General features: G+C 39.1%; 1 protein-coding gene across 1 annotated transcript in view; it reads left to right on the top strand.

Annotated features, from left to right (window-relative positions):
- The window catches only part of GRK3 (G protein-coupled receptor kinase 3), a 268,042-nt gene that overhangs the window by 182,351 nt on the left and 60,341 nt on the right, over window positions 1-25,350 (top strand). Inside the window, exons 6-10 of the mRNA XM_063454643.1 lie at window positions 1,910-1,971; window positions 3,468-3,519; window positions 4,085-4,176; window positions 4,449-4,548; window positions 15,438-15,516. Coding sequence (XP_063310713.1) covers window positions 1,910-1,971; window positions 3,468-3,519; window positions 4,085-4,176; window positions 4,449-4,548; window positions 15,438-15,516 — 385 coding nt within the window. The remainder of the gene's footprint in view (window positions 1-1,909; window positions 1,972-3,467; window positions 3,520-4,084; window positions 4,177-4,448; window positions 4,549-15,437; window positions 15,517-25,350) is intronic.

The following is a 25,350-nucleotide window of genomic DNA, read 5'->3' as shown; positions in this document are numbered from 1 at the left end:
CCCAAAGGCAACGTAACCAATCTTGTGAATTTTAATGTGAAAAAAATGAAACACAAGCCTTATATTTGATGCTGTAACTTTTGAAAACACCATAAAACCTGTACATGACCCGTACCCCGTTGTACTTGGGAGACTTTGCTGAACACAAATATTTGTGTTTCAAAACAGTAAAAAGTATCACAGCAATAATATCGTCCGTTTAAATGCGGTTTGTGCGTGAAAAATGCAAAAAACTTCACTTTTACTGGCAATATCATCGTTGTAATACATTTTACGGTTTTGAAACACTAATATTTGTGTTCAGCGAAGTCTCCCCAGTAAAACAGTACCCCCCCCCCATGTACAGGTTTTAAGGTTAAATATAGTGCTAGCAAATTAAATTCCCTTTACTTTCGGCATGGGTTGTCAGGCAGGTCCCGCTAATTGTAATTAATTAGGATACCTAATTATGTAAAAATATTACATAAATATATATGTAGAATTAATATATGTGTATATATATATATATATATATATATATATATATATATACGTACGTGTGTATATATATATATGTATATATATAGATTCAAATAGTATGGCTGCACTCACGGATATTTCTTTAAAAATTAACTTTTATTCTGGTTCCATTAAAACAGATCGACGTTTCAGTCCAACTTGTGGTCTTTCATCAGGATCCTGATAAAAGTCCACAAGTTGGACTGAAACGTCGATCTGTTTTAATGGAACAAGAATAAAAGTTAATTTTTAAAGAAATATCCGTGAGTGCAGCCATACTATTTGAATCTATGGATATCTTGGCCCTGGTAATGCACCCGGTTTTGGACGAATTGGTAGCCTGAGTGCAAGGTACAGTAAAAAATTTTTTTTACGTGTGTGTGTATATATATATATATATATATGTGTGTGTGTGTGTGTGTGTGTGTGTGTGTATATATATATATATATATATATATATAATTTTTTTAAAATCTTTTTATTTATATATATATATATATATAGATATATATATTTCGTTCTATCACAATACAGTTAGAACGAAATAACACACATCTAAATATTTTTTTATTTATTTTTAATTATTTTTTTTATTTTATTTTTTAACGTATTTACTTTTTTTATATTATATGTAAATATATATATATAACAATAATGATATATATATATATATATATTTAATCAGTATCTGTCTGTGTAATTTGATATTAATATATATATAATTACATATATATATATATATATATATATATATTAATAGTAAAATACACCTAGACAGTGTATGTGTGTTTATGTATATGTGTATAGATATATATACTTAGATCATATATATATATATGATCTAAGTATATTATTTTATTTTTTTTACACTTATTTTAATTATATTTTATTTGAATTCAGCCAGCAGGGGGACTAACTGTTATTACAGTTAGTCCCCCTGCTTTCAATGCCTGAGCCAGCTAACCCGGCTAACTCCCTGGGAGTCCCCCCAACCGCGATCGCCGGTGTAGGATCGCCGGCGACTGGGTAAGTTTAAAAAAAACAGAGGGCGTACTATTACGTTTAGAGCCGCTTAAAATAGGGCGTAATAGTACGCCCTCCGGTCTTAAAGGGTTAATTAATACGATCTATTAAAATCTGCACTTCTTGTAAAAATGAAAGAAAGAGGATGCACTTTCCACACATAAAGTACCTTAGCAAACTAAAGTAATTAAGGTGTTTGGAGTGTTCCTTTAATGCATGAGTCTTCCTTGATCCTCCAGTTGTTGTTGAACTGCAGTCCCCAGATGGGGGGCAGAGAAATGTAGGATATGGAGTCCAAACAACAGTTGATGGGTTATGGCGAGTACTTGTTTGCCATATATAAAGTTTGTGTTGGTACTAAATTGTGGGGATGTTTTTCTTTTTTCAGCCCTACATAGAAGAAATATGTGACAGTCTACGCGGGAAGATATTTCAAAAATTTATAGAAAGGTAAACATGATTTAAATCATCCTGTTTGAAAATAACTGAACTGAATATGAGACCATTTGTGGATATTTGAGAAGTTTATAGACCGGTACAAGATCTTCACATCGTATTGTATTCATTGATTGAATTAAATATTTTAGATTAGTAGTGGTGTTCTGTATAAATCTGTTGAGCTGTGTTAAACATAAATCAACATTAAAATGAACCATTCCTGCCTCCTTGACCACATAGCATTCTGCTGGATAGAAAGAAGTGATAAATACCAGCTATAATTTATGTAATTTAAGTCTTGCGTTGCTCACATAGCACATAATTGGCGAGTTACAAAACTCAACCAGCTGTTCCTAAAAGAAATGAATTTGTTTGTTTATTTTACTAGTCAGATTGCAGGCAAACATATTGATTAGAATAGGTTATGATATTACTTTCAAGGGATGTTTCTGGTTAGTAGCCACAGCTAATAGTCCACCACTGGTCTGTGAACAAAACTCTTGACATGGATTATGTACAATGTCAGCATATCCTATGCAGGTACAGTTTGCTTTGAGTTGTTAGTGCTCCCTAGATGTGTCCCAGATTAAGAATTTAGAATCTACTCGGTACCTGTGCTAGCCAGCTGTTTGACACATTAGAGATTATTTTCAAAGTGTTGTGTTCTAAAATGTGGTGTAGATATGTAAAAGAAAACGAGTCACTAATGGAAGGTGCCTGTTGGTCTTACTGGTTTCCATGAGATTGCACCACTAGTGTTCTAGATTTTTTTTAACCCCTAATATATCAGTGGTAGGACATAATGGGTTTATCTGCAAATTATCCTGTAAAACGTACTGTTCTTTAGTAGTTCGAGAGTAGGTTCAGACTTTTTTATATATATGTTCAGACTTCTATATTGCGTTGTTACCTCTCATTATTATTGCAAGTATGTTTTTTGCAGGAGTGAGTTTGTTACACTCTGCAAGAGTGAGTTTAATAAACAAAAAAAAAACCTTGAGGAACTCTTATGAGTCCGGTCTAAATTTTAATCCAGTAGGCGTTGAGATGCACTGTACAAGCCCTAACATAAATTGCAATAGTTCACTCAATTTACTGTTCTACAGCCATGGTGGCGGATCATAATGCCACAGAATTAAAATTTTGCAGTTATGTGTTTTCGTTTGTTTTTGTCCAAAACATATTTTAAAATTTTCGAATGAATGCTCTATGCAGTGTATCACATGTTAGGAGAATACGATGGTAACAATAAGCATCTGGTAGGTTGTGATCAAGCTAACCCATAATTCACTAGCCACTAGCCGCGAGCACAGCTGCATACTGGCATGAGTTGTTGAAGTATTTAGAAATGAGGAAATGCAGACTTTTGTCATTCCTGTATTAAGCTGTGTCTGTGTTATCGTGTAGTAACATTTCTACCGAAAACACATCTGTGTGGAGATTCAAAGGGTTAAATGTTTAAAGCTTCCATCTGAATGTTTCATTTGTTTTTGTTTTTTTCTCTACAGCGATAGGTTTACTAGATTTTGCCAGTGGAAAAATGTTGAACTAAATATCCATGTAAGTATAGAGAAATATTTTAGAATTATTTGTGTGTGTTGTAATACAGATTTTGCAGCATGTCCTGTATTCAGAATGGGTTCCACAGTGGGACGTTTCCTGCAAGATCTGTTCCTGAACACTGTTTTCCCATCACAGATTTGTTACTGTTACTCATGCTGTTGCTGGGGTTATTTAACTGCCTCTCTATCCTGCTATCTATATCTCACACTCTATGCATCTGGTGACAGTCTGAGACAATCTATATTGTGTGAGTGTACATGACTTGGTGCAGATTAGATTCATACCTTCATGGAAGCACCTGCCAGATGGATAAATCATAGCATTAGCATAGCCCTATAAGTCTGGAATTGTCTGCCACTCCTCTAGAATATCTTTCCACATAATATTTAGATTCTTTTTTTATTTTATTTTATTATTTTTTTACATGAAGGGAAAGTATAGTCCCATGTCTCAATTGTAAAGTTTTTGTATAACACATTTAATATGGTGGTGACTCACTAAGGAACATTTCTTTATACAAGAGACATTTACCATGCTTTTCATTCTTTAATATGTTTCTCAGTTGACCATGAATGACTTCAGTGTTCACCGAATAATTGGACGAGGTGGATTTGGAGAGGTTTATGGCTGTCGAAAAGCAGACACTGGTAAAATGTGAGTATCCCCTGCAGTTATCTGAAAATATTCCTGGAACTTGGTGGTTGTTATAGGTTAGTGCTGTAAACTGTTCACGTAATATAATTGGCAATATCTAAGCACTTATTGGACTGGTGTAAAGACATGACAGGATTTCAGAAAATCAGTTAATTTGACATATTGTCTATATATCCCTATGCTAATTCAGAGCAGTTTTTACACCCAAATGTTAGCCAATTTCAAAAGTAACATTTCACTGTAAAAGTACACTTTGTTTCTGTATTCTCCAGGTATGCAATGAAATGTCTAGATAAGAAAAGGATTAAGATGAAGCAAGGAGAGACGCTAGCTTTAAACGAAAGAATCATGTTATCATTGGTTAGCACAGGGGTAAGTATCTCATTCAGTCATTACACCCTACCTAGGTTTAAATTGTAACTCACTAATGTATCTCGCCTTTGCTGTGCTGACAGATTTAATTTTTTTCACCATATAAATGTAGAAAATGCGTTTGAAGAGTTCTTAAACTTACAATACACGAACGGCATTCCATAGAAAACACGCTCTAGTTTAGTGGCAGCAACTCGATCATAACTTTGTTTCATGAACACTCTCCATTCACTGCCTGTCACTCTTTTTTCCAAAGGCACTCTGTGCTTATTGGCTGAGGGAAGCCTCTCTCCTTTCCTGATATGAAACTGTATTCAGCAGATATCATCTGTGCTTTTCTAATTGTATGCAATCGTTACTTAGTGGAGCATGATCATTACAAGAAAAACAATTAAGTATTGTCTCTTAATACTGTGTCTGCTTCTCACTTGGGTATTACAATTTTGATCTGCTGGATCTCTTCATTGTTGTATTTTTTCCCCCTGTGATTATTTATTCAGGGAAAGTTGTTGCCTGTCAGGAATAATATTTAATTTAAATAATTTTTTTCCTCCTGTCAAATCATCGATGCACTGCTATGCCAAAATAATTAGACTATACTTGTATTCTGTGGCAGCTTCATATAATGTTATTCAATCATCATTGGAAATTATGAATATTGCTTTAAGGCTGTACTCCCTTTCAGCCCTAGTCCTTACAGAGCATGTTTGCTTGACTACTATAAAGGCAATACATATTCTAAATGGCAAGTGTAAAAGGAAAAACTATTATGGAATTCTAAAAATAAATGTAGCTAGTTCTGAAGCTTAATTAGCCAATTCATATCATTTTACTTAAAGGGACACTATAGTTACCAGAACCACACTTTTAGTGTTGTGGTTCTGTTGTCTATAACATGTCCCTGCAGTGGTTACATTGCTGCTCAGTAACTCCTCTAGAGGCAGTCACTCAGATGGCTACTTGAGATACTTCCTAGTCTACTGCTGCACTTGTGTTCAGCGACTCCACGCTCTGCATTGAGGCGCTGAACGCTCCCCATAGATATGCATTGATTTGCATATGCAGGAGTTTCTGATCGATGCAACACAGAGTTGCTATGGTAAACCATTGGATTGGCTGAGATAATAAAGATTCATGATTGCAGCCATAGAGGTGGGGCCAGCCACGGCGAGACCAGTGCAGCATTGGAGAAAAGGTGAGTAAAATCATCCACTTCAGGACTTTAATTTCAGAATTACATGTTTGTATTCCTGACACGATAGTGTTCCTTTAAAATAATTGTTTATCCAGTTTATAAAGTGATCAAAATCTCATGTGGTTTAATAGAAAATGTAAGAACTTTTAACTGGGTGACCTGATGAAATTGCAGTTTTTTTAATATATTATATATGTAATTAATTTTATTCTCATACCAGGACCATTTTTGAAAGGCTTGACAAAGGTACTATAGTACTGCAACATTGACGGTACCAAAACATGAACCTTTTGGGTTCAATAAAATATATCACTTAAATCTTAGTGCGGGCAACTGTATTTTAAATATTTCCAATGGATGAAATATTTGACGTGCCTTTATCTGCCATTAATGCTTCCCCCTCTCCCCATTGACTGGTACCCAATGCAGCCATAAAATGGACAGTGTAGTATGACAAAATAATGGCTTATATTGATAAATATGAACAGCTATATAACTGTTATGTGAGGTGGCGTTTTGTGTTTTTTCCTATCTGCTATGAATATTCCATTGGAGGTGTAAACTCCTTTTGTCTAACGCATCTGATAAAGCAGATTAGGCCATGTGCTGATAGAATCCCTTTCTATTTCTTTATCACTGTTGGCGTGAGCTAATTTGTGGCAAAGATAATGGTCAGACAAAACTATAGATAGTGCACATTCTTCCACCCCACCCCCTGCCAAACACAAAAAAAATACATACGTATTTCAAGCACAACGTGTAATAACTTGGTAAACATTCGGAACACAAGCTGGGGAAAGTGTCAAAGTCAACAAATGAACAAAGACCAACGTACTTGGCTATACATTCTCATCCCGATATTCGTTATTGTTAATATATGCCATGACAGATGTTCTGCTTATTAAACAAACACTTTTAAACAGCTACTTCTAGCATGTGTCGTGTCTTTTCATACTGCTGGGGGTAAAAAGCCTTTCACACAAATGAAAGATCTAAGCCACCTCTGAATAATTGATGTACTTTGAAATAATGCTTGACTTTAAAACAGAGGATTTGGTGACAGTTCATTTCAAGGCTCACATAAAGACTGTATTTTATGATTGTGAAAAGCTCCCCAACAGACCTGCTAACAACCAAGAGAACTCCGCATGTAAGCTAAAATTGCCAGGTATATAATACTTTATCCTGAGCGTTCCACTGAAGAAACTACAAATGTAATGTCAAAACAAATATGAAGCTATTGATGTGGTGTATATACAGTTTTTTTTTAAATACAATTTTGTTTTGCACTCCTAACTTTTCACAAGAATGTAATTATTGATTTCCATTTTTGTTACCTGGAACTAAACTTTGCTAACTATGCATGCTGTTTGGTGTTTTTTTGCATTTGTTAGAGTGTGCCTTTACTAGGGAGTGATTTCTGTGTTACCGCACAGGGGGATTGCACTATTGCTGTTCTTTTGTATATGGGGTAGGTAGAACTGACATTTATTAGTACATTTTGGTGTTTAAGAAAACTATTAAGTGAACAAGCAAACACATACTTCCTTTCATCCTGCCCTCACATACTTGTTTTAGTAATGTCCATATAAGACTACAGTACAAACCTAACTTTAGTGTTTTTACAACGCCTAATAATTAAAGAGATCTAGAAATGTCAAACCAACATGAACATATTCCCTATGCATTTTCTGTTTTTGTTAAGGTATTACTTGCATACAGGAGTAATATGAGATTCACTTAAACATGTTATTGTATGCATGCCATGAATTGGTGAATACTGACATAATGTAAGATTATTAAGACCCAGATATTGTATAGTATTTGCGGTAGAAACACCATGTAGTACACAGATATTCACAGATTTTTTTTTCTATGAATTGCTGCCTAGAGTTGGGCAAATATATATAAAAAAGCAACATATTTTGCATTTGTGTGCAAACATCACTGAGACCATTTCTGAGACCAAGTCTATGTACAGGCAGATGGAAATTTCAGGGTGCTTAGTGTTGATTAACAGTTTGACCGAGAGTAGAATGATGATGGTTAGAGAGGAAAATATATGTAGTGGAGAAGAGATGGAGAACAGAAAGTAAGATTATCCAAGTAAACAGTGGGCCTGCTGCTTCCTCGTTGCTTAGCAGTGACGCCACAAAAACAACTTTCACAGCTACTGTGTTATCTTCTGCTGCTGACTCATAGCTTGTTGGCCTATTTTCAACTGGTTTCTATACACCTCTAATAGATATGAAAAAGGTTATCCAACTGCTAGACAGCTCTTATATCCCTCTTATATCCAGAGGGACAAGGAGACACTACTAAATGTGCAGAATTGTTTGCATTGTAGTGACTAAGAAGGAGGTGTTGGGTTGCCTGCACAATTTAATCTTCTAGTAGGTTCTGACTGTGGAGCAGCATGTTAAAGTGGATAGGGAGGAAAATGAAGAAAAAAGGTAGAATTGTCATGCAGGTGGTTATTGGTTTCATCCAAAGTCAGAAGTGTAGGAGCAGTTCTGTGTGGGAAGTCGGACAGTGCTACGTGTTGCCACTGCACAGTTTAAGAAAATGCTTGTTGAATATCAAACAGTGGCAGTTTAGCACTTTCTACCTGCAGGTGCACACACCGCATCAACCAAGATATTTTAGAGAGCGAATAGCTAAAATCCCTCCATCCACCACCATCGTTTGGTTTTTCCTTGTAGTGGGATGACATCTAGCTGTGGAGTACTGACACATTTCACCATTACACTAACATAGTGCAGGAGGGAGATATGATCAGTCCACTTACATTTTAATGAAAGAGCAAGGGAATAAACACCCATTAGGGTAATCAAATTGTCCTAGTATGAGAAGTTCTAATCTTGTAGCCGGTCACTCAAGTTTCAATGAAATGTAATCGTTGTACAACTGAAGGAGATCTACATTTTGTCCACCACTAATGGCAGGGCAAATATCAAACTTTGTAACAGCCAGGTGAATACATCTTTGAAATGCATTCTTCACCACGTGGGAATTCTTATTCTTTTTGTTTTCCTAGAAATCAAATCTGTCTGTTATATTCATTGAGTCACCTGTGACCCTGTGGGATCTAGTTCAATCCTGTCCTGTTGAAAGAAAATTAAAAATGCTTTACATTGTGCAATGGCATGCCATCTTGTGCAGTTATCACTTATTGTGAAATATTATAGTTGTACACAAGGTATACACTATTTTGATCCAATCAAACTAGATGGTTAATTGTAAAAAAAAACAGTAATTGCCAGATGCATGCATGTGAATCTCCAATATATTTATACATTGCATATTCGCATGCACTGCTGCAGCCGCTAGGGCTGATCATAACTAAAACTACCAGAACCAAACACATGTAACCATGTGTTATAACTCCAATTTTCACTTACTATTTTTACGCTGTTATAATGATCCTACATGCTACCTCCTAGATCCACAGTTAGTTTGAAGTAATAATGAGAATTTTGAGAGGCACAGTGAAGTTTTGTTTTTTGTTTATTATTTTTTTAAATTTTTTTTTTTTTTGTTCATAGAATTTTAACTCAACTGGAATCTTGATTGTAACCTAATTTTCTGTTGTAAATCCTTAAAACGAACCCCAAAAAATCGATGTGTACATGAAGCAGTTAGAGCTGCAGTTGTTGATTCACTGAACCTTGAGGTTGTTAGGTAATCTACGCTACGGGGCATTATACTGAAATAAAAACCATCCATATGGGAATTCCCACACGAAAAATATTGTAACCACTGACAAACATCTGTTAATATATCTTATTTTATTTTCTCTCATTTTACAAATGTTTCAGGGAATTTTACTGGAATATTTTTATATGCCAATTATTCACTTTTAAGCAAATCTCCATTTGTGCAGTTTGATTATCATTGTGGACAATGTTGGTACTGTAGGAGTATTCTTAAATACACAAATTAACAAACTCCTGCACTTTTCAAGTAGACTGGCATCTGTAAGAAATGCATTAAAAAGGCAACGTGTGCCCCCTGCAAAATCCATCAATTCAACTTAATAGCTACTTTTGATATTTTTCTTGATAAATCTATGGACATGAATGTGGGTTTCTATACCACCAGCTCCTTCATATATCACTACGAATGGACTTCTCACATATATAGAGTGCAACTGCCAAAAGGCCAACCTCCATACAAGTACAAATGTGGCCAAGAGGAAGCATAAGTTCACCTTTGATGTATAGAAAGGGGTGCTTTGTGGTTGCTGTTCTAAACAACCATTTGCATGAACACAATGACTTGGCATATCTTTGCACCACTAATCTTAGGTTAGGATCTTAGGTCATTATAACCGTTGGGGTTTCATTTTAAAAATAAATTCATTTGAGGAGTTAAAGTTAATACAGTTATTATAAATATGCTAAAACAGACACTTTACAAGGTCAATAAAACAAAAATCTATCTTGATAATGGGATATTGAGGTTCATGATGCTTATGGCTATCTAAATACAAAATAATTTCATAAAAACTTATTATTTGTATATAATGTACATAATTTTATTTACCACCATTTTACTCCTATTTGCAGGCAATTTGGACTCCTTAATGATCCAGCTGTCAACAATTGCAATTGTTTCACTTGCCCCCCTCCCCACCCTCTTGGCCCCCCTTCAGGGTTAAAGGGTTAAAACCCCTCCAGCCACTTACCTTTCTCCAGCACCGGGCCTCCTCCTGCCGACGTCAGGGCCGAATGCGCATGCGCGGCAAGAGCCGCGCACATTCAAACCGCCCTTAGAAAAGCATTACTCAATGCTTTCCTATGGACGTCAGCGTCTTCTCACTGTGATTTTCTCAGTGAGAATCGCGGAAGCGGCCTCTAGTGGCTGTCAGTGAGACAGCCACTAGAGGCTTGATTAACCTTCAGTGTAAATATAGCAGTTTATCTGAAACTATGTTTTCAGCTGCAGGGTTAAAACTAGGGGGACTTGGCACCCAGACCACTTAATTGAACTGAACTGGTCTGGTGCCTATCGTGGTCCTTTAGATATACCACATTTCTATACCTCTTTTTATTTCTATTTTTGTGCTGTATTGCCTGTGAATAGTGTTACAGTACAATGTACGTATGAATTACTTTGTAAAGCTGAGTTCTGATCCCCAAGACAAATGGAAAATCTCTTCTATTCTACTAAATTCCTGCATTGTACGGTTGCCTAGCAGTAATTACTTAAATCCCATTAAAAAAATATTTAAACATCTCCCTGCCATTCATCTTCACTTGACAATGATTTGCTCTGCATTATAATAGCAGAGGTGTAACCAACTCTGTGCACTATAATTTTATGCATGACCCATCGGATAATAACTTCAGTCAGCGGGTGGCACGTACACATAGGAATTGTAACAACCTTTTGTTGAGGATAATTATCTGTGATATGGCATTGTCTTATTTATCAAACATCCCACAGAAGCCGCTTTTAATTGGTAATTGCTCAAGCTGTATTGACGAGAGGTTCACAGTGGGTTTTTCTTCCCTTTACAATTGTGATTAGCTCCTGCAAGAAAATTCTCTACTTATTCTCTACTATTGATACTGATGGGCACTGATATGTCTGTCTCATTTTATTTTTCTTATAGTCGCTACTAGATGGTTCAAATAGTTCCAGGCATCTTTTAAGGTTTGAATCGATTATCTTAAAGGGACACTGTAGGCACCCAGACCACTTCTGCTTATTGGAGTGGTCTGGGTGCCAACTCCCACTACCCTTAACCCTGCAAGTGTAATTATTGCAGTTTTTTTTTAAACTGCAATAATTACCTTGCAGGGTTAAGTCCTCCCGTAGTGGCTGTCTATTAGACAGACACTAGAGGACACTTCCTGCTCTATAGCACAGGTTTTCTGTGCTAGAGCGTAGCTGGACGTCCTCACGCTGTGTGAGGACCTCCAACGTCGCTCTATTCCCCATAGGGAAGCATTGAAATTAATTTTCAATGCTTTCCTATGGGGTGCGCTAATGCGCATGCGCGGCATTGCCGCGCATGCGCATTAGGTCTCCTCGGCCGGCGGGCGAGATCAGTCTCGCCCACCGGCCGACGTAAGCAGAAGGAGCGGCGGGGGAGGATGAAGCAGCGACGTGGGACATGTCGCTGCCTCTGGTAAGTCACTGAAGGGGTTTTCACCCCTTCAGCAACCGGGAATTGGTGGGTGGGAGGGAGAGGGACCCTCCAGTGCCAGGAAAACGGATCGTTTTCCTGGCACTGGAGTTTCCCTTTAACTGTCCTTAGCACACATGGATAGAAACTAAAGGATGTAGTTTATTTAGCACTACTGGAGATATTATTGGCAAGATCTATAGTGAACATTTATAAAGGTATATCAATGTCAAATAACACTATATATATATATATATCATTAGGACTGCAAACCTGTAGTCATAATGTTACAGTGTGCCTTTCCTTAGTTCTGCACAGGTCCCCTGTGTGCAAAAAAAATCAAAGCTTTGCTTGCCTTTTCCAGCACCAAAGGTTCCCTCAGCACTGCTTAATTATCTGCTTCTTGTGATGACATTGAGGAGGCATGACCAACTCTGCCATGATCCAATCTAGTGTTCCTTTTATAGTGGAGCATTGGGGACCTGATCTTCTCCATAGGAAAGTATTTGTATGGGCAACGATGTCACGTGACAGAGTTTTGCACATCTAGTGGCTGTCAGGAAGACTGCTATTCAAAGTTTTTTACCCTGCAATTGAAACATTACAGCTTCTTTAAAAAAAATAAAATAAAATAAAACCTTCAAGGGCACCTATCATAATACTAGTTGTAAAGTTGGCTGTGGCTGAACTCTTCTTTCGTCTAGTGAATGACTGAAATGTTAGAGCTGTGTAGTAGCTGGCTGGCCTTACATGGTCAGGAAGTAGACTTAGCTAAGAGAAAAAACTAAAATCAGATAAACTTCTGAACACTCGAGGCCGTAGTATAACAGGTGCAAAGAAAATCGGGTATAGAGATTATCTGGAATGGCAACTTGTGAATCAGCAGCATAGCCTCACATGTGTTTTCCCTGTTAAACCACTCTTCAAGGGGTCCCTTTAATATGCCAGAATTAATCATTTAAAATTTAGTTACGTGGTTCTATTCATATTAATGAGTCCAAGTAAAAATACTGTTCAAACGAGTTGTATCTCATTAACCGGACTATTCTTAAAAAAAAAAAAATAATAATCATTATCTAGAATAACAACTGGCAGAATGGCCCACTATGCAGTGCATAAGATTTTTAAAGGGCAGTTATGCCTTTTGAAATCTGACCCATTGCATAACGGGCAAAGTTATCAAAGTTTTAATTTTTTGCAAATTATGGCCTCAATTTTAATATTTTTATTTAAACCTTTTTTTTTTTTTTAAAGATTTTATATCTTTGGACAAACTTTTAAAATTATCAAAAAATATAGACCATATTAAAAAAATAAATAAAAATATTTAAACCTTTAAAAAAAAATTACATAATTTTAAAAGTTTATCCAAAAATATTAAATTATTATGGAGGGAAAAAAACAATACCTATTGCTTAAATATCCAAGCTATGGCCAGAACAGAGCAGAGTTTTAAAGCTTTTTCAAAATCCGCAAATTGAGCCCCAGTTATGCTGTTTGGATTTAATAAATTAAAATTAATTAAAAATTCAGTGGTGAGTGACTAACCTTGTGTGTGTGGTTGTGGAAGTGGTTACTCATGCCTTAAAGGGACACTATAGGCACCCAGACCACAGTGGTCTGGGTGTATATTACCAGGTCCCTTAACCCTGCAAAGGTAATTATTTCAGTTTTCAATAAACTGCAATAATCACTTTATTGGGTGAAGTCCATCTCTAGTGGCTGTCTACCAGACAGCCACTAGAGAGACTTCCGGGACGTTAGGAGACTTTTGGTCGCCTAAATGATGCTGGGTGGCCTCACGCTATACATGAGAAACCTCATAGGAAAGCATTGCATAATGTTTTTCTATGAGGGAAGTACTAATGCGAGCATGGCCATTGCTACATATATTTGTGCATATAGAGAATATGGGGTTCGGGACTCCCACAGCACCCAGTACTGCTGGACCCATGACAACTGTCATGGTTGTCATGCCCTGATGGCAGCCCTGCTGATCACTGAAAAGCATTGAATTGGTGGATCACTGCGATTAAGTGAGCCACGTGCCCTCAATGCTTCTCTGCATTGGAAAAGAAATCGCCATGACTATTGATCTCTCAGAAGGCAGACTGTCCTGGCTCCTTTTGTAAAAAAAACATAATAGCCACATTTTGACAAAAGACTGCAGTTTTTTTGCTTAGTTTATAGTCCTTATTATTTGGTTGTCATCCTTTCTAAATCTCGTTTTTTTTTTTTTGTGTGTGTTTGCCAGTTACAAATATTGACAGAGAGCCAAGATGGAGGCACTCAGTTCCAGGCAAACGCTAAATACGGCTCTGTGAATTTCTACATTTAATTCTATTTTGTAGCCCTCACAAATGCATCATCATTAAATGTAGGCAATAAGTAAATGTAATATTAAAAATCCTGTAAAGTGATTGTTCACCTTTAAGGCAAATGTTGATGCCTGATTTGATATCTCTTCAATTAAATTGTGAATAAACGGCACAGTGCATGCTTCATGCATATACTCGAAAGGTTCTTATAATAGCCTAAAAGTCCTGTAATATCCTGAACTAATCTACTTTAAAACTGCAACAAAGAAATTACATGGTTGGATGCTATTACTTTTTATGGCAAGTGATGTCAAACATGTATAAAAAAATAATCAATTTTCCCTTTTAAACAATGGAAAAATCTGCTTGCTTCTCTCGCCTACTTTCTTGCTATTATATTTTTAGTGTGAGGTGGTTTTATTTTATTTTTTTCCTTCTTCGCTTTCTGGGAGATGAAAGAATTGTACTTAGCATGTTTAAGGCATTTTGAGTGCGCATCTTCATGCAAAAAGAGGGGGAAATGGTATCTCTGGTGACAGATGCAGGCCTACTCGGTACATGATGACGCATACATCTCCTGATGAAATATTCATTTTGCATTACAGAGCTAAGGAGAGAAGCATTATATTTAACCATTGCACATGCAGGCTGATTTTTTTTTTCTGATGGATCCATAGCTAGTTCAGGCCTATGCACCCTGTCTGCTTCTCCCAAATAGATTGACTGCAATTGGTTTACCTATAGGTGCAATAAGTGTCAGTGTGTATTTATTTTATCTTTTTTTCCCCAAATGTAACACTGTCTCTGTGCCAGATAGTTATACAGTTGGTTCATTGCACATCAGTAGTGAATGATCCCTGCCACCAAAATAAATAAATAAAGAAAAAAAACACAAACTACATTTTTTTGATTGAAATATTATAAAATTGGGTCAAGCACATCAAGCAAAGCCAGTTGAATATTTTGGTTTAATTTACCTTATTTATTTATTTTTTCCAGACCTTACTCCACAAAGGCCAGCTTTCAGTTCTTGCATTTTTGCACTGAGGCTTGTCAATTAAAATGGCCAAAGTATAGATAACAGCGCTGGTGCTAAAACTTAATGGATATCTTCCTTCTAGGAACTTGATGAAGACCGTGTTTTTTCACATTTTGTTTTCACCCATATGCTTCATACATATACTTTCTCCAATTAACAGAGTGCATTCTCACAAATATCCTTCTGTTTGTTCTGTCTTTGCAGGACTGTCCGTTCATTGTGTGTATGACATATGCCTTCCACACTCCTGACAAGCTTTGCTTCATTCTGGACCTGATGAATGGTGAGAAAATGCATATAGATCTGCTCCTTGTTGGTTCTCGTGCACACGGCACATTACTTGATAATGTTAATCACAAGTACGGCACATGCACTGATCCACTATCAAAAAGTAAGGATTGACATATTTCCAGTGCTGTAGAGCAGTGGTTCCCAACCCAATCCTCAAGTACCCCCAACCAGTCCAGGATTTAGGGATTACCATATTGTGTCTAGAGTGTTTTTTTCTAAAAGGACTGGGTTGGGTACCACTGATTTAGAGGCTTTATTACTTTCAGATAAATAAAAGTATCTTTTATTTTAGTTGCTGGTAAAGCAATTTTTTTTTATGTGCTCAGTATGTTATACCATAGAGAAAGAAGCTCCGACATTTTATATTTTATAAATACACAAGAATTGTATGTGTTGATTTGTTTGCACTGTAACAAAGCAATCTAATTTTTTGTTCTCATGAAATTTATTAAATTAAGACTCGAAGTGAGTTAAAAGGGATCCTCTGTGTGAGAGGTCTGATGTGTTGTTGGAAGGCTTGGTTCAGTTTTGAACAGAGATTAGGAGCGAGTCTCAGGTTGTCTGCATCCCAAGGATACATATCAAAAACATAACCTCAATCCAGGAAGTTGAAGAGTAAGACCAACCTCATCTCTGACATGCTAGGCTTAGTTAGCCAAATGGTTGTCAGTTCAGAGTGCATGCACATCGTGCAGACACAAAGACCCATTTCCAGCTACATTGCACATTTGCTTTAAATGTTAATGTATTTAATGGTGTTATAAGGGTTTTTCTTGGTGTTCTTCAAAGTCAGAGACACTACCTGAGACAGCAGGATGTGTGTGTTATTATACTTATTATGTTTACAATGTTTAATTTGGTATAAAGATTGCAATGGTTGATATACACTGATAAGCCACAAAAATGAAACCACCTGCCTAACATTGTGTAGGTCCACCTCTTGCTGCCAAAACAGCTCTGATGCACTGAGGCATGGACTGTACAAGACCTCTAAATGTATCCTGTGGTATCTGGCCCTAAGACAGTAGCAGCAAATCCTTTAAATCCTGCAACTTGTGAGGTGGGACCTCAATGAATCGAATTTATGTTTTAGCACATCTCACAGATGCTCAATTGGAGTGAGAACTGGGGAATGTGGACGCAAGGCAACACCTTGAACTCTTTTCCATGTTCCTCAAACTATTCCTCAACAGTTTTTATAGTGTGGCAGAGTGCATTATCCTGCTAAAAGAGGCCACTGCCATCAGGGAACTCCATTGCCATGAATAGGAGTGTACAGGTCAGCAACAATCTCAAGATACAAGATAGGTGGTTCGTGTCTAAGAAGCATCCACATGAATGCCAGAACCCAAGGTTTCTCAGCAGAACATTGCCAATTGCATAACATTGCCTCTGCCGACCTTCCTTCTTCCCCTAGTGCTGCCTGCTACCATCTCTATCCCAGGAAAACAACACACATGCACCCAGCCATCCACCTGATCTAAAAGAAAATGTGATTCATTACACCAGGCAGCTTTCTTCCAGTGCTCCATGACCTTGTTCTAATGCTCACGTGGGCAGTGTCATCGTGGGCAGTGTCATCGTGGCCAGTCTGCAGCTACGCACCTAATTGCGAATCACTGTGTGTTCTATCATGGCCTGCATTATGTTTTCCAGCAATCTGAATGATGGTAGCTCTTCTGTGTTATGGACCAGGTGGGCTGGCCTTCGCTCTACTTCGGCACCCGTGACTATGATGTCAGTTCACCTGTAGACCTTCCTTGCACCACTTTTTGTAGGTAGTAACCACTGCATACCAGGGACACCACATGAGACCTGCCATTATGGAGACGCTATTATTCAGTCATCTAGCCATCACTATTCTCCCTTGCCAAAGTCACTCTTGCCAAAGCGATCTTTTCGCTTACAATTTTTTTCTGCTTCAAAAACAGGAAATTCAAAAACTGACTGTTTGCTTGCTGCCTAATATATCCCTCCACTTGACATGTGCTATTGTACTGTTATAATCGACGTTATTCACTTCACCTGTTAGGGGTTTTAATGTTGTGGCTGATCAGTGTATAAAATTTACAATTAACACTTAGTGCTATATAAAGAAAATGTAGTAGACGTTCATCATCTGTTTGAGTTGCATTCAGTGGACAAGATGGTCTGTGCAGCTTCAAAACCTATGGGTTTAGTTTTTTTTGATTAAGCACAATTCTTGTAAAGAAATCCATTTTGAAACAGACTTGATCAATTCAGATTAGATACGTCTTTCAAGTCTTCGCTGCAATCTAAAATGCAGATTTATTGTGTCAGCTGGATTTGGAGAATAATATTTTTGTAGAATGGCTGCCCAGTCACTAATCTTTTATTCAAGCTTTTTGTTTTTGCATAGTGCTCTTACTCGTGGCATGGTGAGTCAGGAGCAGAATAAAACCTCCTTTGTGCTATTATACTACTAACAAAGTTTTCAGTTTTGAAGAACCCAAAAAATCTGTAGTGTCAGCTATTTGCAAAAGAAAAAAATACTTGGGGAAGGGTCTGCCCAGATAAAGACGAAAACAGGAACCTTGTGTTACCGGATATGAAATGTTTTTTGATGCCAAGCATTTTGATGCCAGTTTGTCGCTTCGTATATTGAGTTTAGATCACACTTATATATCTAAGTAGAGGAAAAGACAACAACACAGTGTAAACTCCGTCCATATAAAGCAGTTTTACAATTCACTCATAAAGTCCATAAAACGCATGAGCGTACTTAAGAATGTTTTCAACTTGAATGTTTTTTACAATGTGGAATTAAAATTGATTACATTGGAATTTTTTACCATTTGATTTATACCACATTCCTAACACTTTGACGGTATATTTTTTGTAAAAATTGTAATACAAGAATTATTTAAACAAGACAGTCAGGATTTCCTCTTTACTTGCATTATATTGGTCTCCATCAATACGGACTAGTTTTCTCCAGATTAGAATCTGCAGTTGAAAAGCATCCCCGACACATTACCAACATACTGCTTTTCCATGAGGATGGTAATGAAATTAATGTTTGATTAGCATCCCATATAGGAGCCTATATTCTGCTGCGATATGACATTTCAGGTTGGAATTATATAAAATGTATGTATTTTAGTAAGTTGCAGAACCATGTTAAACAATCCTGGTTGCCCTGTTACATAGTTATTTTTACCATGGCTGTTTACTTTGAAAGACACCTTGATAGTTGACTTTTTTTTTTTTTTATACAGCACTAACCAATTATGCATTGTTTAACCCCTTAACGACACAGCTTAGGAAACCCCCTAAAATACTTTTTATTTTTTTATTTTTTTTATTTTTTTCACTGTTTATGCAATAACGTGTGCATAATATGTCCAGCTTAGGAAAAGTGATTTAAAATAAATTAATGTGTGTCTTGATTTATAGACTACATAATATGTATAGGATTTACACTTATTTTGAAAGTTACAGGTCAAAAAATACAAGGACTAAAATAAAATTTCAATTTTAAACAATTTTAGAAGTTGGTACGGTATGTTTGTCTTGTAAGTTTAGTAGCCCACACAAAAGTATATATTTTTATAAAGTAGACATCACAGGCTATTTACCTAAGGTTATTTTGACACCTTTTTTACGTTGCCATTTCATCGACAATCTCTCCTAAATATTGGAGAAAAAATGTGTTTTTTCTCTCTTTTGGCATATACACATATAACAAGGTTTTTGTAATGTGTATTTCGTAAACTGGTGTGTGCTATCCCTGTACAGAACCCCATATTGTGTTCAGCTACATCTCCTGAGTATCACGATACCCCCATTGTATGCCTTTGGCACTATTCTGTAAAGCTACAGTGCCATATAAGAGACCAGGTCTCTATAGTTAGAATTTTTATAGATGAATTTGATGGGCCTAAGTCTCATTTTGGGGTATTATAGCAGTGTGACTGTTCAAATAACACCACAAAGGGCTTCCATTTGAGAAAGTAGACACTCCATGGAATATTATGTGGTGTATATTGTGTCTTAATTTGTCACTATTTTTTTTGCCAATTTATGTCAATATTTGTGGTGAGAAAAAAAGGCATTTTTTACATACATGTTGCATTGTTGCTGGGTATTTCTTACACTTGGTATGTACCACTGTCATAAAATACCCCAAATTATGCTCTTACATCTTATGAGTAAAACAATATGCCCAATGTATGACCTAGACACTATTTTGTGAAGTTACAGTGCTGTAAAAGAGATGGGACAAGTTCAGGTTTTTAAGTGTGAATTTTCATAGATGGTGTTGATGGGTTCGTGTTAAATTTCGATTTTGGAGCACTTTAGCAGGCGACATATTCCAACTACACCATAAAGGCATACTATTTCTTAAACAAGACATCCCAGGGTATTTCAAAAGGCGTATTTTGAACCTTAGCGTAATTTTTCCGCTAGCTTGTACCAAGTTCAGTGGTAGTAAGCATTTTTTTCTGCCTTTTTGAGGCACAAAGTGAGTTTGCACGGTATATTTTGCAAACCTTGTGTGCGCTACGGTTGTATAATACGTCATAGGTTGCTTAGTTATGTCGTCTGAGTACAGTAATACCAGTGTATGTACCTTTGCCAGGTATATGTGGATGTTGAAGGGACACATTTGAGACAGTCATTCTAGGTGTTTTTTTTTTTTTTTTTAATTTTTACATTTTAAGCTGTGTCAATGTCCCATTTTGGAGTATTTTAGAAGGCTACAAATTCCAACTAGACATCTCAGGTTATTTCAAAATACATATTTTGAACCTTAGCGCAAGATATTTTTTCCGCTAGCTTGTACATTTTTTTTCTGCCCTTTTGACCCACAAAGTGAATTTGCACAATATATTTAGCAAACCTTATGTGTGCTAGGGCTGTATAATATTTCATCTGTTCCTTAGCTATGTTGTCTGAGTACAGGAATGCCCCTGTTATGTACCTTTGCCAGGTAAATGTGGATGCTGAAAGGGAACATTTGAGACCCAGCAATTCAGCTTTTTTCAAACTTTGAATTTTTACACTGTGTCCATGTTTTATTTTGGAGTAGTTTAGCTGGTTGGTTATTCAAACTACCCCACAAATGCATACAATTTTTTTAAGAATACACCCTGGGGTATTTCAATAGGCATTTTTTTAACCTAAGCGTGGAATCATTTTTCCGCTGGTTTGTTCCAGGTGTAGTGGTAATACGCATTTTTTAAATGTATTTTGTTACTTCTTTACACTTTTAAAAAAAAATTTAAAACTTTGTTTTACTTATTAAATTTCTTTAAACTTGTTTATACTTCAAAGTTTTTACGCTTTTAAAATTTTTATAAACTTTTTTTTTTTACTTTTAACCCATAACCCTAAATTTCCCACTAACACCCCCAGCTAGCTAAATATCTAATTGTAAACTATTTAAATTATTGAAATAAATTTAAACCCCTGAGGGTTAAAAAAAAAAAAAAAAAAAATTGGATCACAGAATAATACTGGGACTTGTATTTTGATCACTGCAGGCAGGGATCAACTGCCAGGAAAGGGGTTAATTATTATTAGGACTGGGTTTTTTACTTTTTTTTTAAATGTTATTAAAACTGTTATTTTTTTTTACTTTTTTAAACTTTTTTTAAATGTTAACCCCTAGCTAGCCTAACATCAAATTCCCCACTAACTTCTCCCACTCCAGCTAGCTAAATATGTAATTTTAAAATATTTAAATTAATATATTAACTCCTTAAGGACACATGACATGTGTGACATGTCATGATTCCCTTTTATTCCAGAAGTTTGGTCCTTAAGGGGTTAAATAAATGTAACCCCTGAGAGTTGAAAAAAAAAGTCGGATCACTGTAAAATGTAGTCCCTGCCAATCGATCACTGTGGTTAGTGATCAATTGGCAGGGAAGGGGTTAATTTGTATTTTAAATGGGTAGAGGGAGGGTTGCATTTAACTTTTTTACAGGAAGAAGCAGATGTTTAGATTATTGCTGATCAGTCTCCCAGCACTTCACACTGAACGCGAAAGCGCAGGGAGGCGGATCGGGAGTTCCTGCAGCACATGTGCTTGCTCTGACAGCCGAATACCAAGGCAGACAGGAGAAGCGTTAACCTTGTGGCGATCTGGGGTTAACTTTAGTAAATGGCGAAAAATTTTCATTGTCTGTCCTTAACGCTAGGACAAGCATGACGGAAAATTGTAATCTTGTGTCGGGAAGGGGTTAATACTGTAATTGCAGTTTATTACAAGTCTTTTTTTTCCCCCAAACCTTAGATTTTGTTTTAGTGTGTACTAATTACATATTGAAAACCACTGTGTATTAATGTGTATTAAAGGAAGCCTATAGGGTTAGGAACACAAACATGTATTCCTGACCCTATAGTGTTAAAACCACCATCTATCTCCCCCCACAGTCCCCCTTGCCTCCCTAAATATAGTAAAATCTTACTTGTCTGCAGCTGCTGCCTCTGCCCAGGCCTGACATCATCAGAAGTGATTCTTTGAGCCAATCACAATGCGTTCCAATGGGATTGACTGAGACTGTCAACGAGGCAGATCAGGGGCAGAGCCAGCACAAGTTCACACAGCCCTGGCCAATCAGCATCTCCTCATAGAGATCCATTTAATCAATTCATCTCAATGAGGAAAGTTCAGTGTCTCCATGCAGAGTGTGGAGACACTGAATGGAAGTGCTGCTCACTGGGCAGCACTGCCCAGGAAGTACCTCTAGTATCTATGTGAGGAGTGGCCAGTGGAGGTATCCCTAGGCCAGTGATGGCGAACCTTTTTGAGCCCGAGTGCCCAAACCGCAATACATGCCAACTTTTTTTTCCTCAAAGTGCCAACACGGCAATTAAACCTGAATACTGAGGTTTAAGTTTAGAAAAAACAACTTGTACAGTTGTCCGAACTAATTAACAACTTTTGTTTTAAAAGAACACAACAGAGTTCAATGATACACATTTTAAATAATGATATAAATAGATAAAATTCAGCTTATATTTATTAGTATCTCCAACAAATGCAATACATACACACAGACTGCAGAACACATTCTCACACCGTCCGCTAAACACATACACACACCATCCGCTAAATACATACACACACACACACACACCATCCGCTAAATACATACACACACACCATCCGCTAAATACATACACACACACACACACCGTCCGCTAAATACATACACACACACACACACCGTCCGCTAAATACATACACACACACACCGTCTGCTAAATACATACACACACACACACCGTCTGCTAAATACATACACACCCACCGTCCGCTAAATACATATACACACACACCGTCCGCTAAATACACACTCACCATCCGCTAAATACATAAACACACAGTCCGCTAAATACACACACAGTCCGCTAAATACACACACAGTCCGCTAAATACACACACACTCCGCTAAATACACACACACTCCGCTGAGTACACACACACTCCGCTGAGTACACACACACTCCGCTGAGTACACACACACTCCGCTGAGTACACACACACTCCGCTGAGTACACACACACTCCGCTGAGTACACACACATACTGCATTGAGGGGTGCAGTGTATGTGTTTGTGTGTAAGGGTGTGGGGTGCAGTGTGTGTGGGGTGTGCTGTGTGTGTGTGTGTTCTGTGTGTGTTCTGTGTGTGTGTGTGTGGGGTGTGCTGTGTGTGTGTGTGTGGGGTGTGCTGTGTGTGTGTGGGTGGGTATTGGTGCTGTGCTGTGTGGGGGGGTACGGGTGCTGTGCTGTGTGGGGGGGTACGGGTGCTGTGCTGTGTGGGGGCGGTACGGGTGCTGTGCTGTGTGGGGGCGGTACGGGTGCTGTGCTGTGTGAGGGCGGTACGGGTGCTGTGCTGTGTGGGGGGGGTACGGGTGCTGTGCTGTGTGGGGGGGTACGGGTGCTGTGCTATGTGGGGGGTAGGGGTGCTGTGCTGTGCTGTGTGGGGGGTAGGGGTGCTGTGCTGTGCTGTGTGGGGGGTAGGGGTGCTGTGCTGTGTGGGGGGTAGGGGTGCTGTGCTGTGTTGGGGGTAGGGGTGCTGTGTTGGGGGTAGGGGTGCTGTGTTGGGGGTAGGGGTGCTGTGTTGGGGGTAGGGGTGCTGTGTTGGGGGTAAGGGTGCTGTGTTGGGGGTAGGGGTGCTGTGTTGGGGGTAGGGATGCTGTGTTGGGGGTAGGGATGCTGTGTTGGGCGTAGGGATGCTGTGTTGGGCGTAGGGGTGCTGTGTTGGGCGTAGGGGTGCTGTGTTGGGCGTAGGGGTGCTGTGTTGGGCGTAGGGGTGCTGTGTTGGGCGTAGGGGTGTTGTGTTGGGCGTAGGGGTGCTGTGTTGGGCGTAGGGGTGCTGTGTTGGGCGTAGGGGTGCTGTGGGTGGTAGGGGTGCTGTGGGTGGTAGGGGTGCTGTGGGTGGTAGGGGTGCTGTGGGTGGTAGGGGTGCTGTGGGAGGTAGGGGTGCTGTGGGGGGTAGGGGTGCTGTGGGGGTAGGGGTGCTGTGGGGGTAGGGGTGCTGTGGGGGGTAGGGGTGCTGTGTGGGGGGGTACGGGTGCTGTGCTGTGTGGGGGGGTACGGGTGCTGTGCTGTGTGGGGGGGTACGGGTGCTGTGCTGTGTGGGGGGTACGGGTGCTGTGCTGTGTGGGGGGGTACGGGTGCTGTGCTGTGTGGGGGGGTACGGGTGCTGTGCTGTGTGGGGGGGTACGGGTGCTGTGCTGTGTGGGGGGGGTACGGGTGCTGTGCTGTGTGGGGGGGTACGGGTGCTCTGTGTTGGGCGTAGGGGTGCTGTGTTGGGCGTAGGGGTGCTGTGTTGGGCGTAGGGGTGCTGTGTTGGGCGTAGGGGGAGGTAGGGGTGCTGTGCTGCGGGAGGTAGGGGTGCTGTGCTGTGTGGGGGGTACGGGTGCTGTGCTGTGTGGGGGGTACGGGTGCTGTGCTGTGTGGGGGGTACGGGTGCTGTGCTGTGTGGGGGGTACGGGTGCTGTGCTGTGTGGGGGGTACGGGTGCTGTGCTGTGTGGGGGGTACGGGTGCTGTGCTGTGTGGGGGGTACGGGTGCTGTGCTGTGTGGGGGGTACGGGTGCTGTGCTGTGTGGGGGGTACGGGTGCTGTGCTGTGTGGGGGGTACGGGTGCTGTGCTGTGTGGGGGGTACGGGTGCTGTGCTGTGTGGGGGGTACGGGTGCTGTGCTGTGTGGGGGGTACGGGTGCTGTGCTGTGTGGGGGGTAGGGTTGCTGTGTTGGGTGGTAGGGGTGCTGTGGGTGGTAGGGGTAAAAATATATTAACAAAACAAAAGATATATTAATACTGTATTCCCCCCCCCCCCTTCCTCTTACACTTGGGGGAGGGGGGGGGGGGGAGACAGCCATCCCTGGTGGTCCGGTGGTAAGTTTGTTTCTGGCAGCTAGCAAGCAGCTCTTCTGTCCTCACAGCATCGCGTGGGAGGACCGAAGAGCTGCTTGCTAGAGCCCTCCCCCTGCCCTCCCGAAACGGAAGAAGAGTAGGCGCCTGCCGTTTCGGGCAGGCAGGTGCCTACTCTGCAGACAGCCAGCGCCCCCCTCTTTCGGCGACCTATGGCCGCGTGCCAACAGAGCGGGCCCGGCGTGCCACAGGTTCGCCATCACTGCCCTAGGCTGTAATGTAAACACTGCATTTTCTCTGAAAAGACAGTGCTTACTGCAAAAAGCCTGAAGAGAATGAGTCTTCTCAACAGAACAAATACTGTACAAATAAAAAACAAATAGAACAAATAAAAAGCTGTAGTTGTTCTGGTGACTGTAGTGTCCCTTTAAGGATTCAGCAAATGGCATTGCAATCCAGTTTAGGCCAGACACA

This window comes from Pelobates fuscus, chromosome 5, assembly GCF_036172605.1.
Source record: "Pelobates fuscus isolate aPelFus1 chromosome 5, aPelFus1.pri, whole genome shotgun sequence".
NCBI lineage: Eukaryota > Metazoa > Chordata > Amphibia > Anura > Pelobatidae > Pelobates > Pelobates fuscus.
The sequence above is the reverse complement of the archived record's forward strand: the minus strand, read 5'-3'. Positions and strand labels throughout refer to the sequence as shown.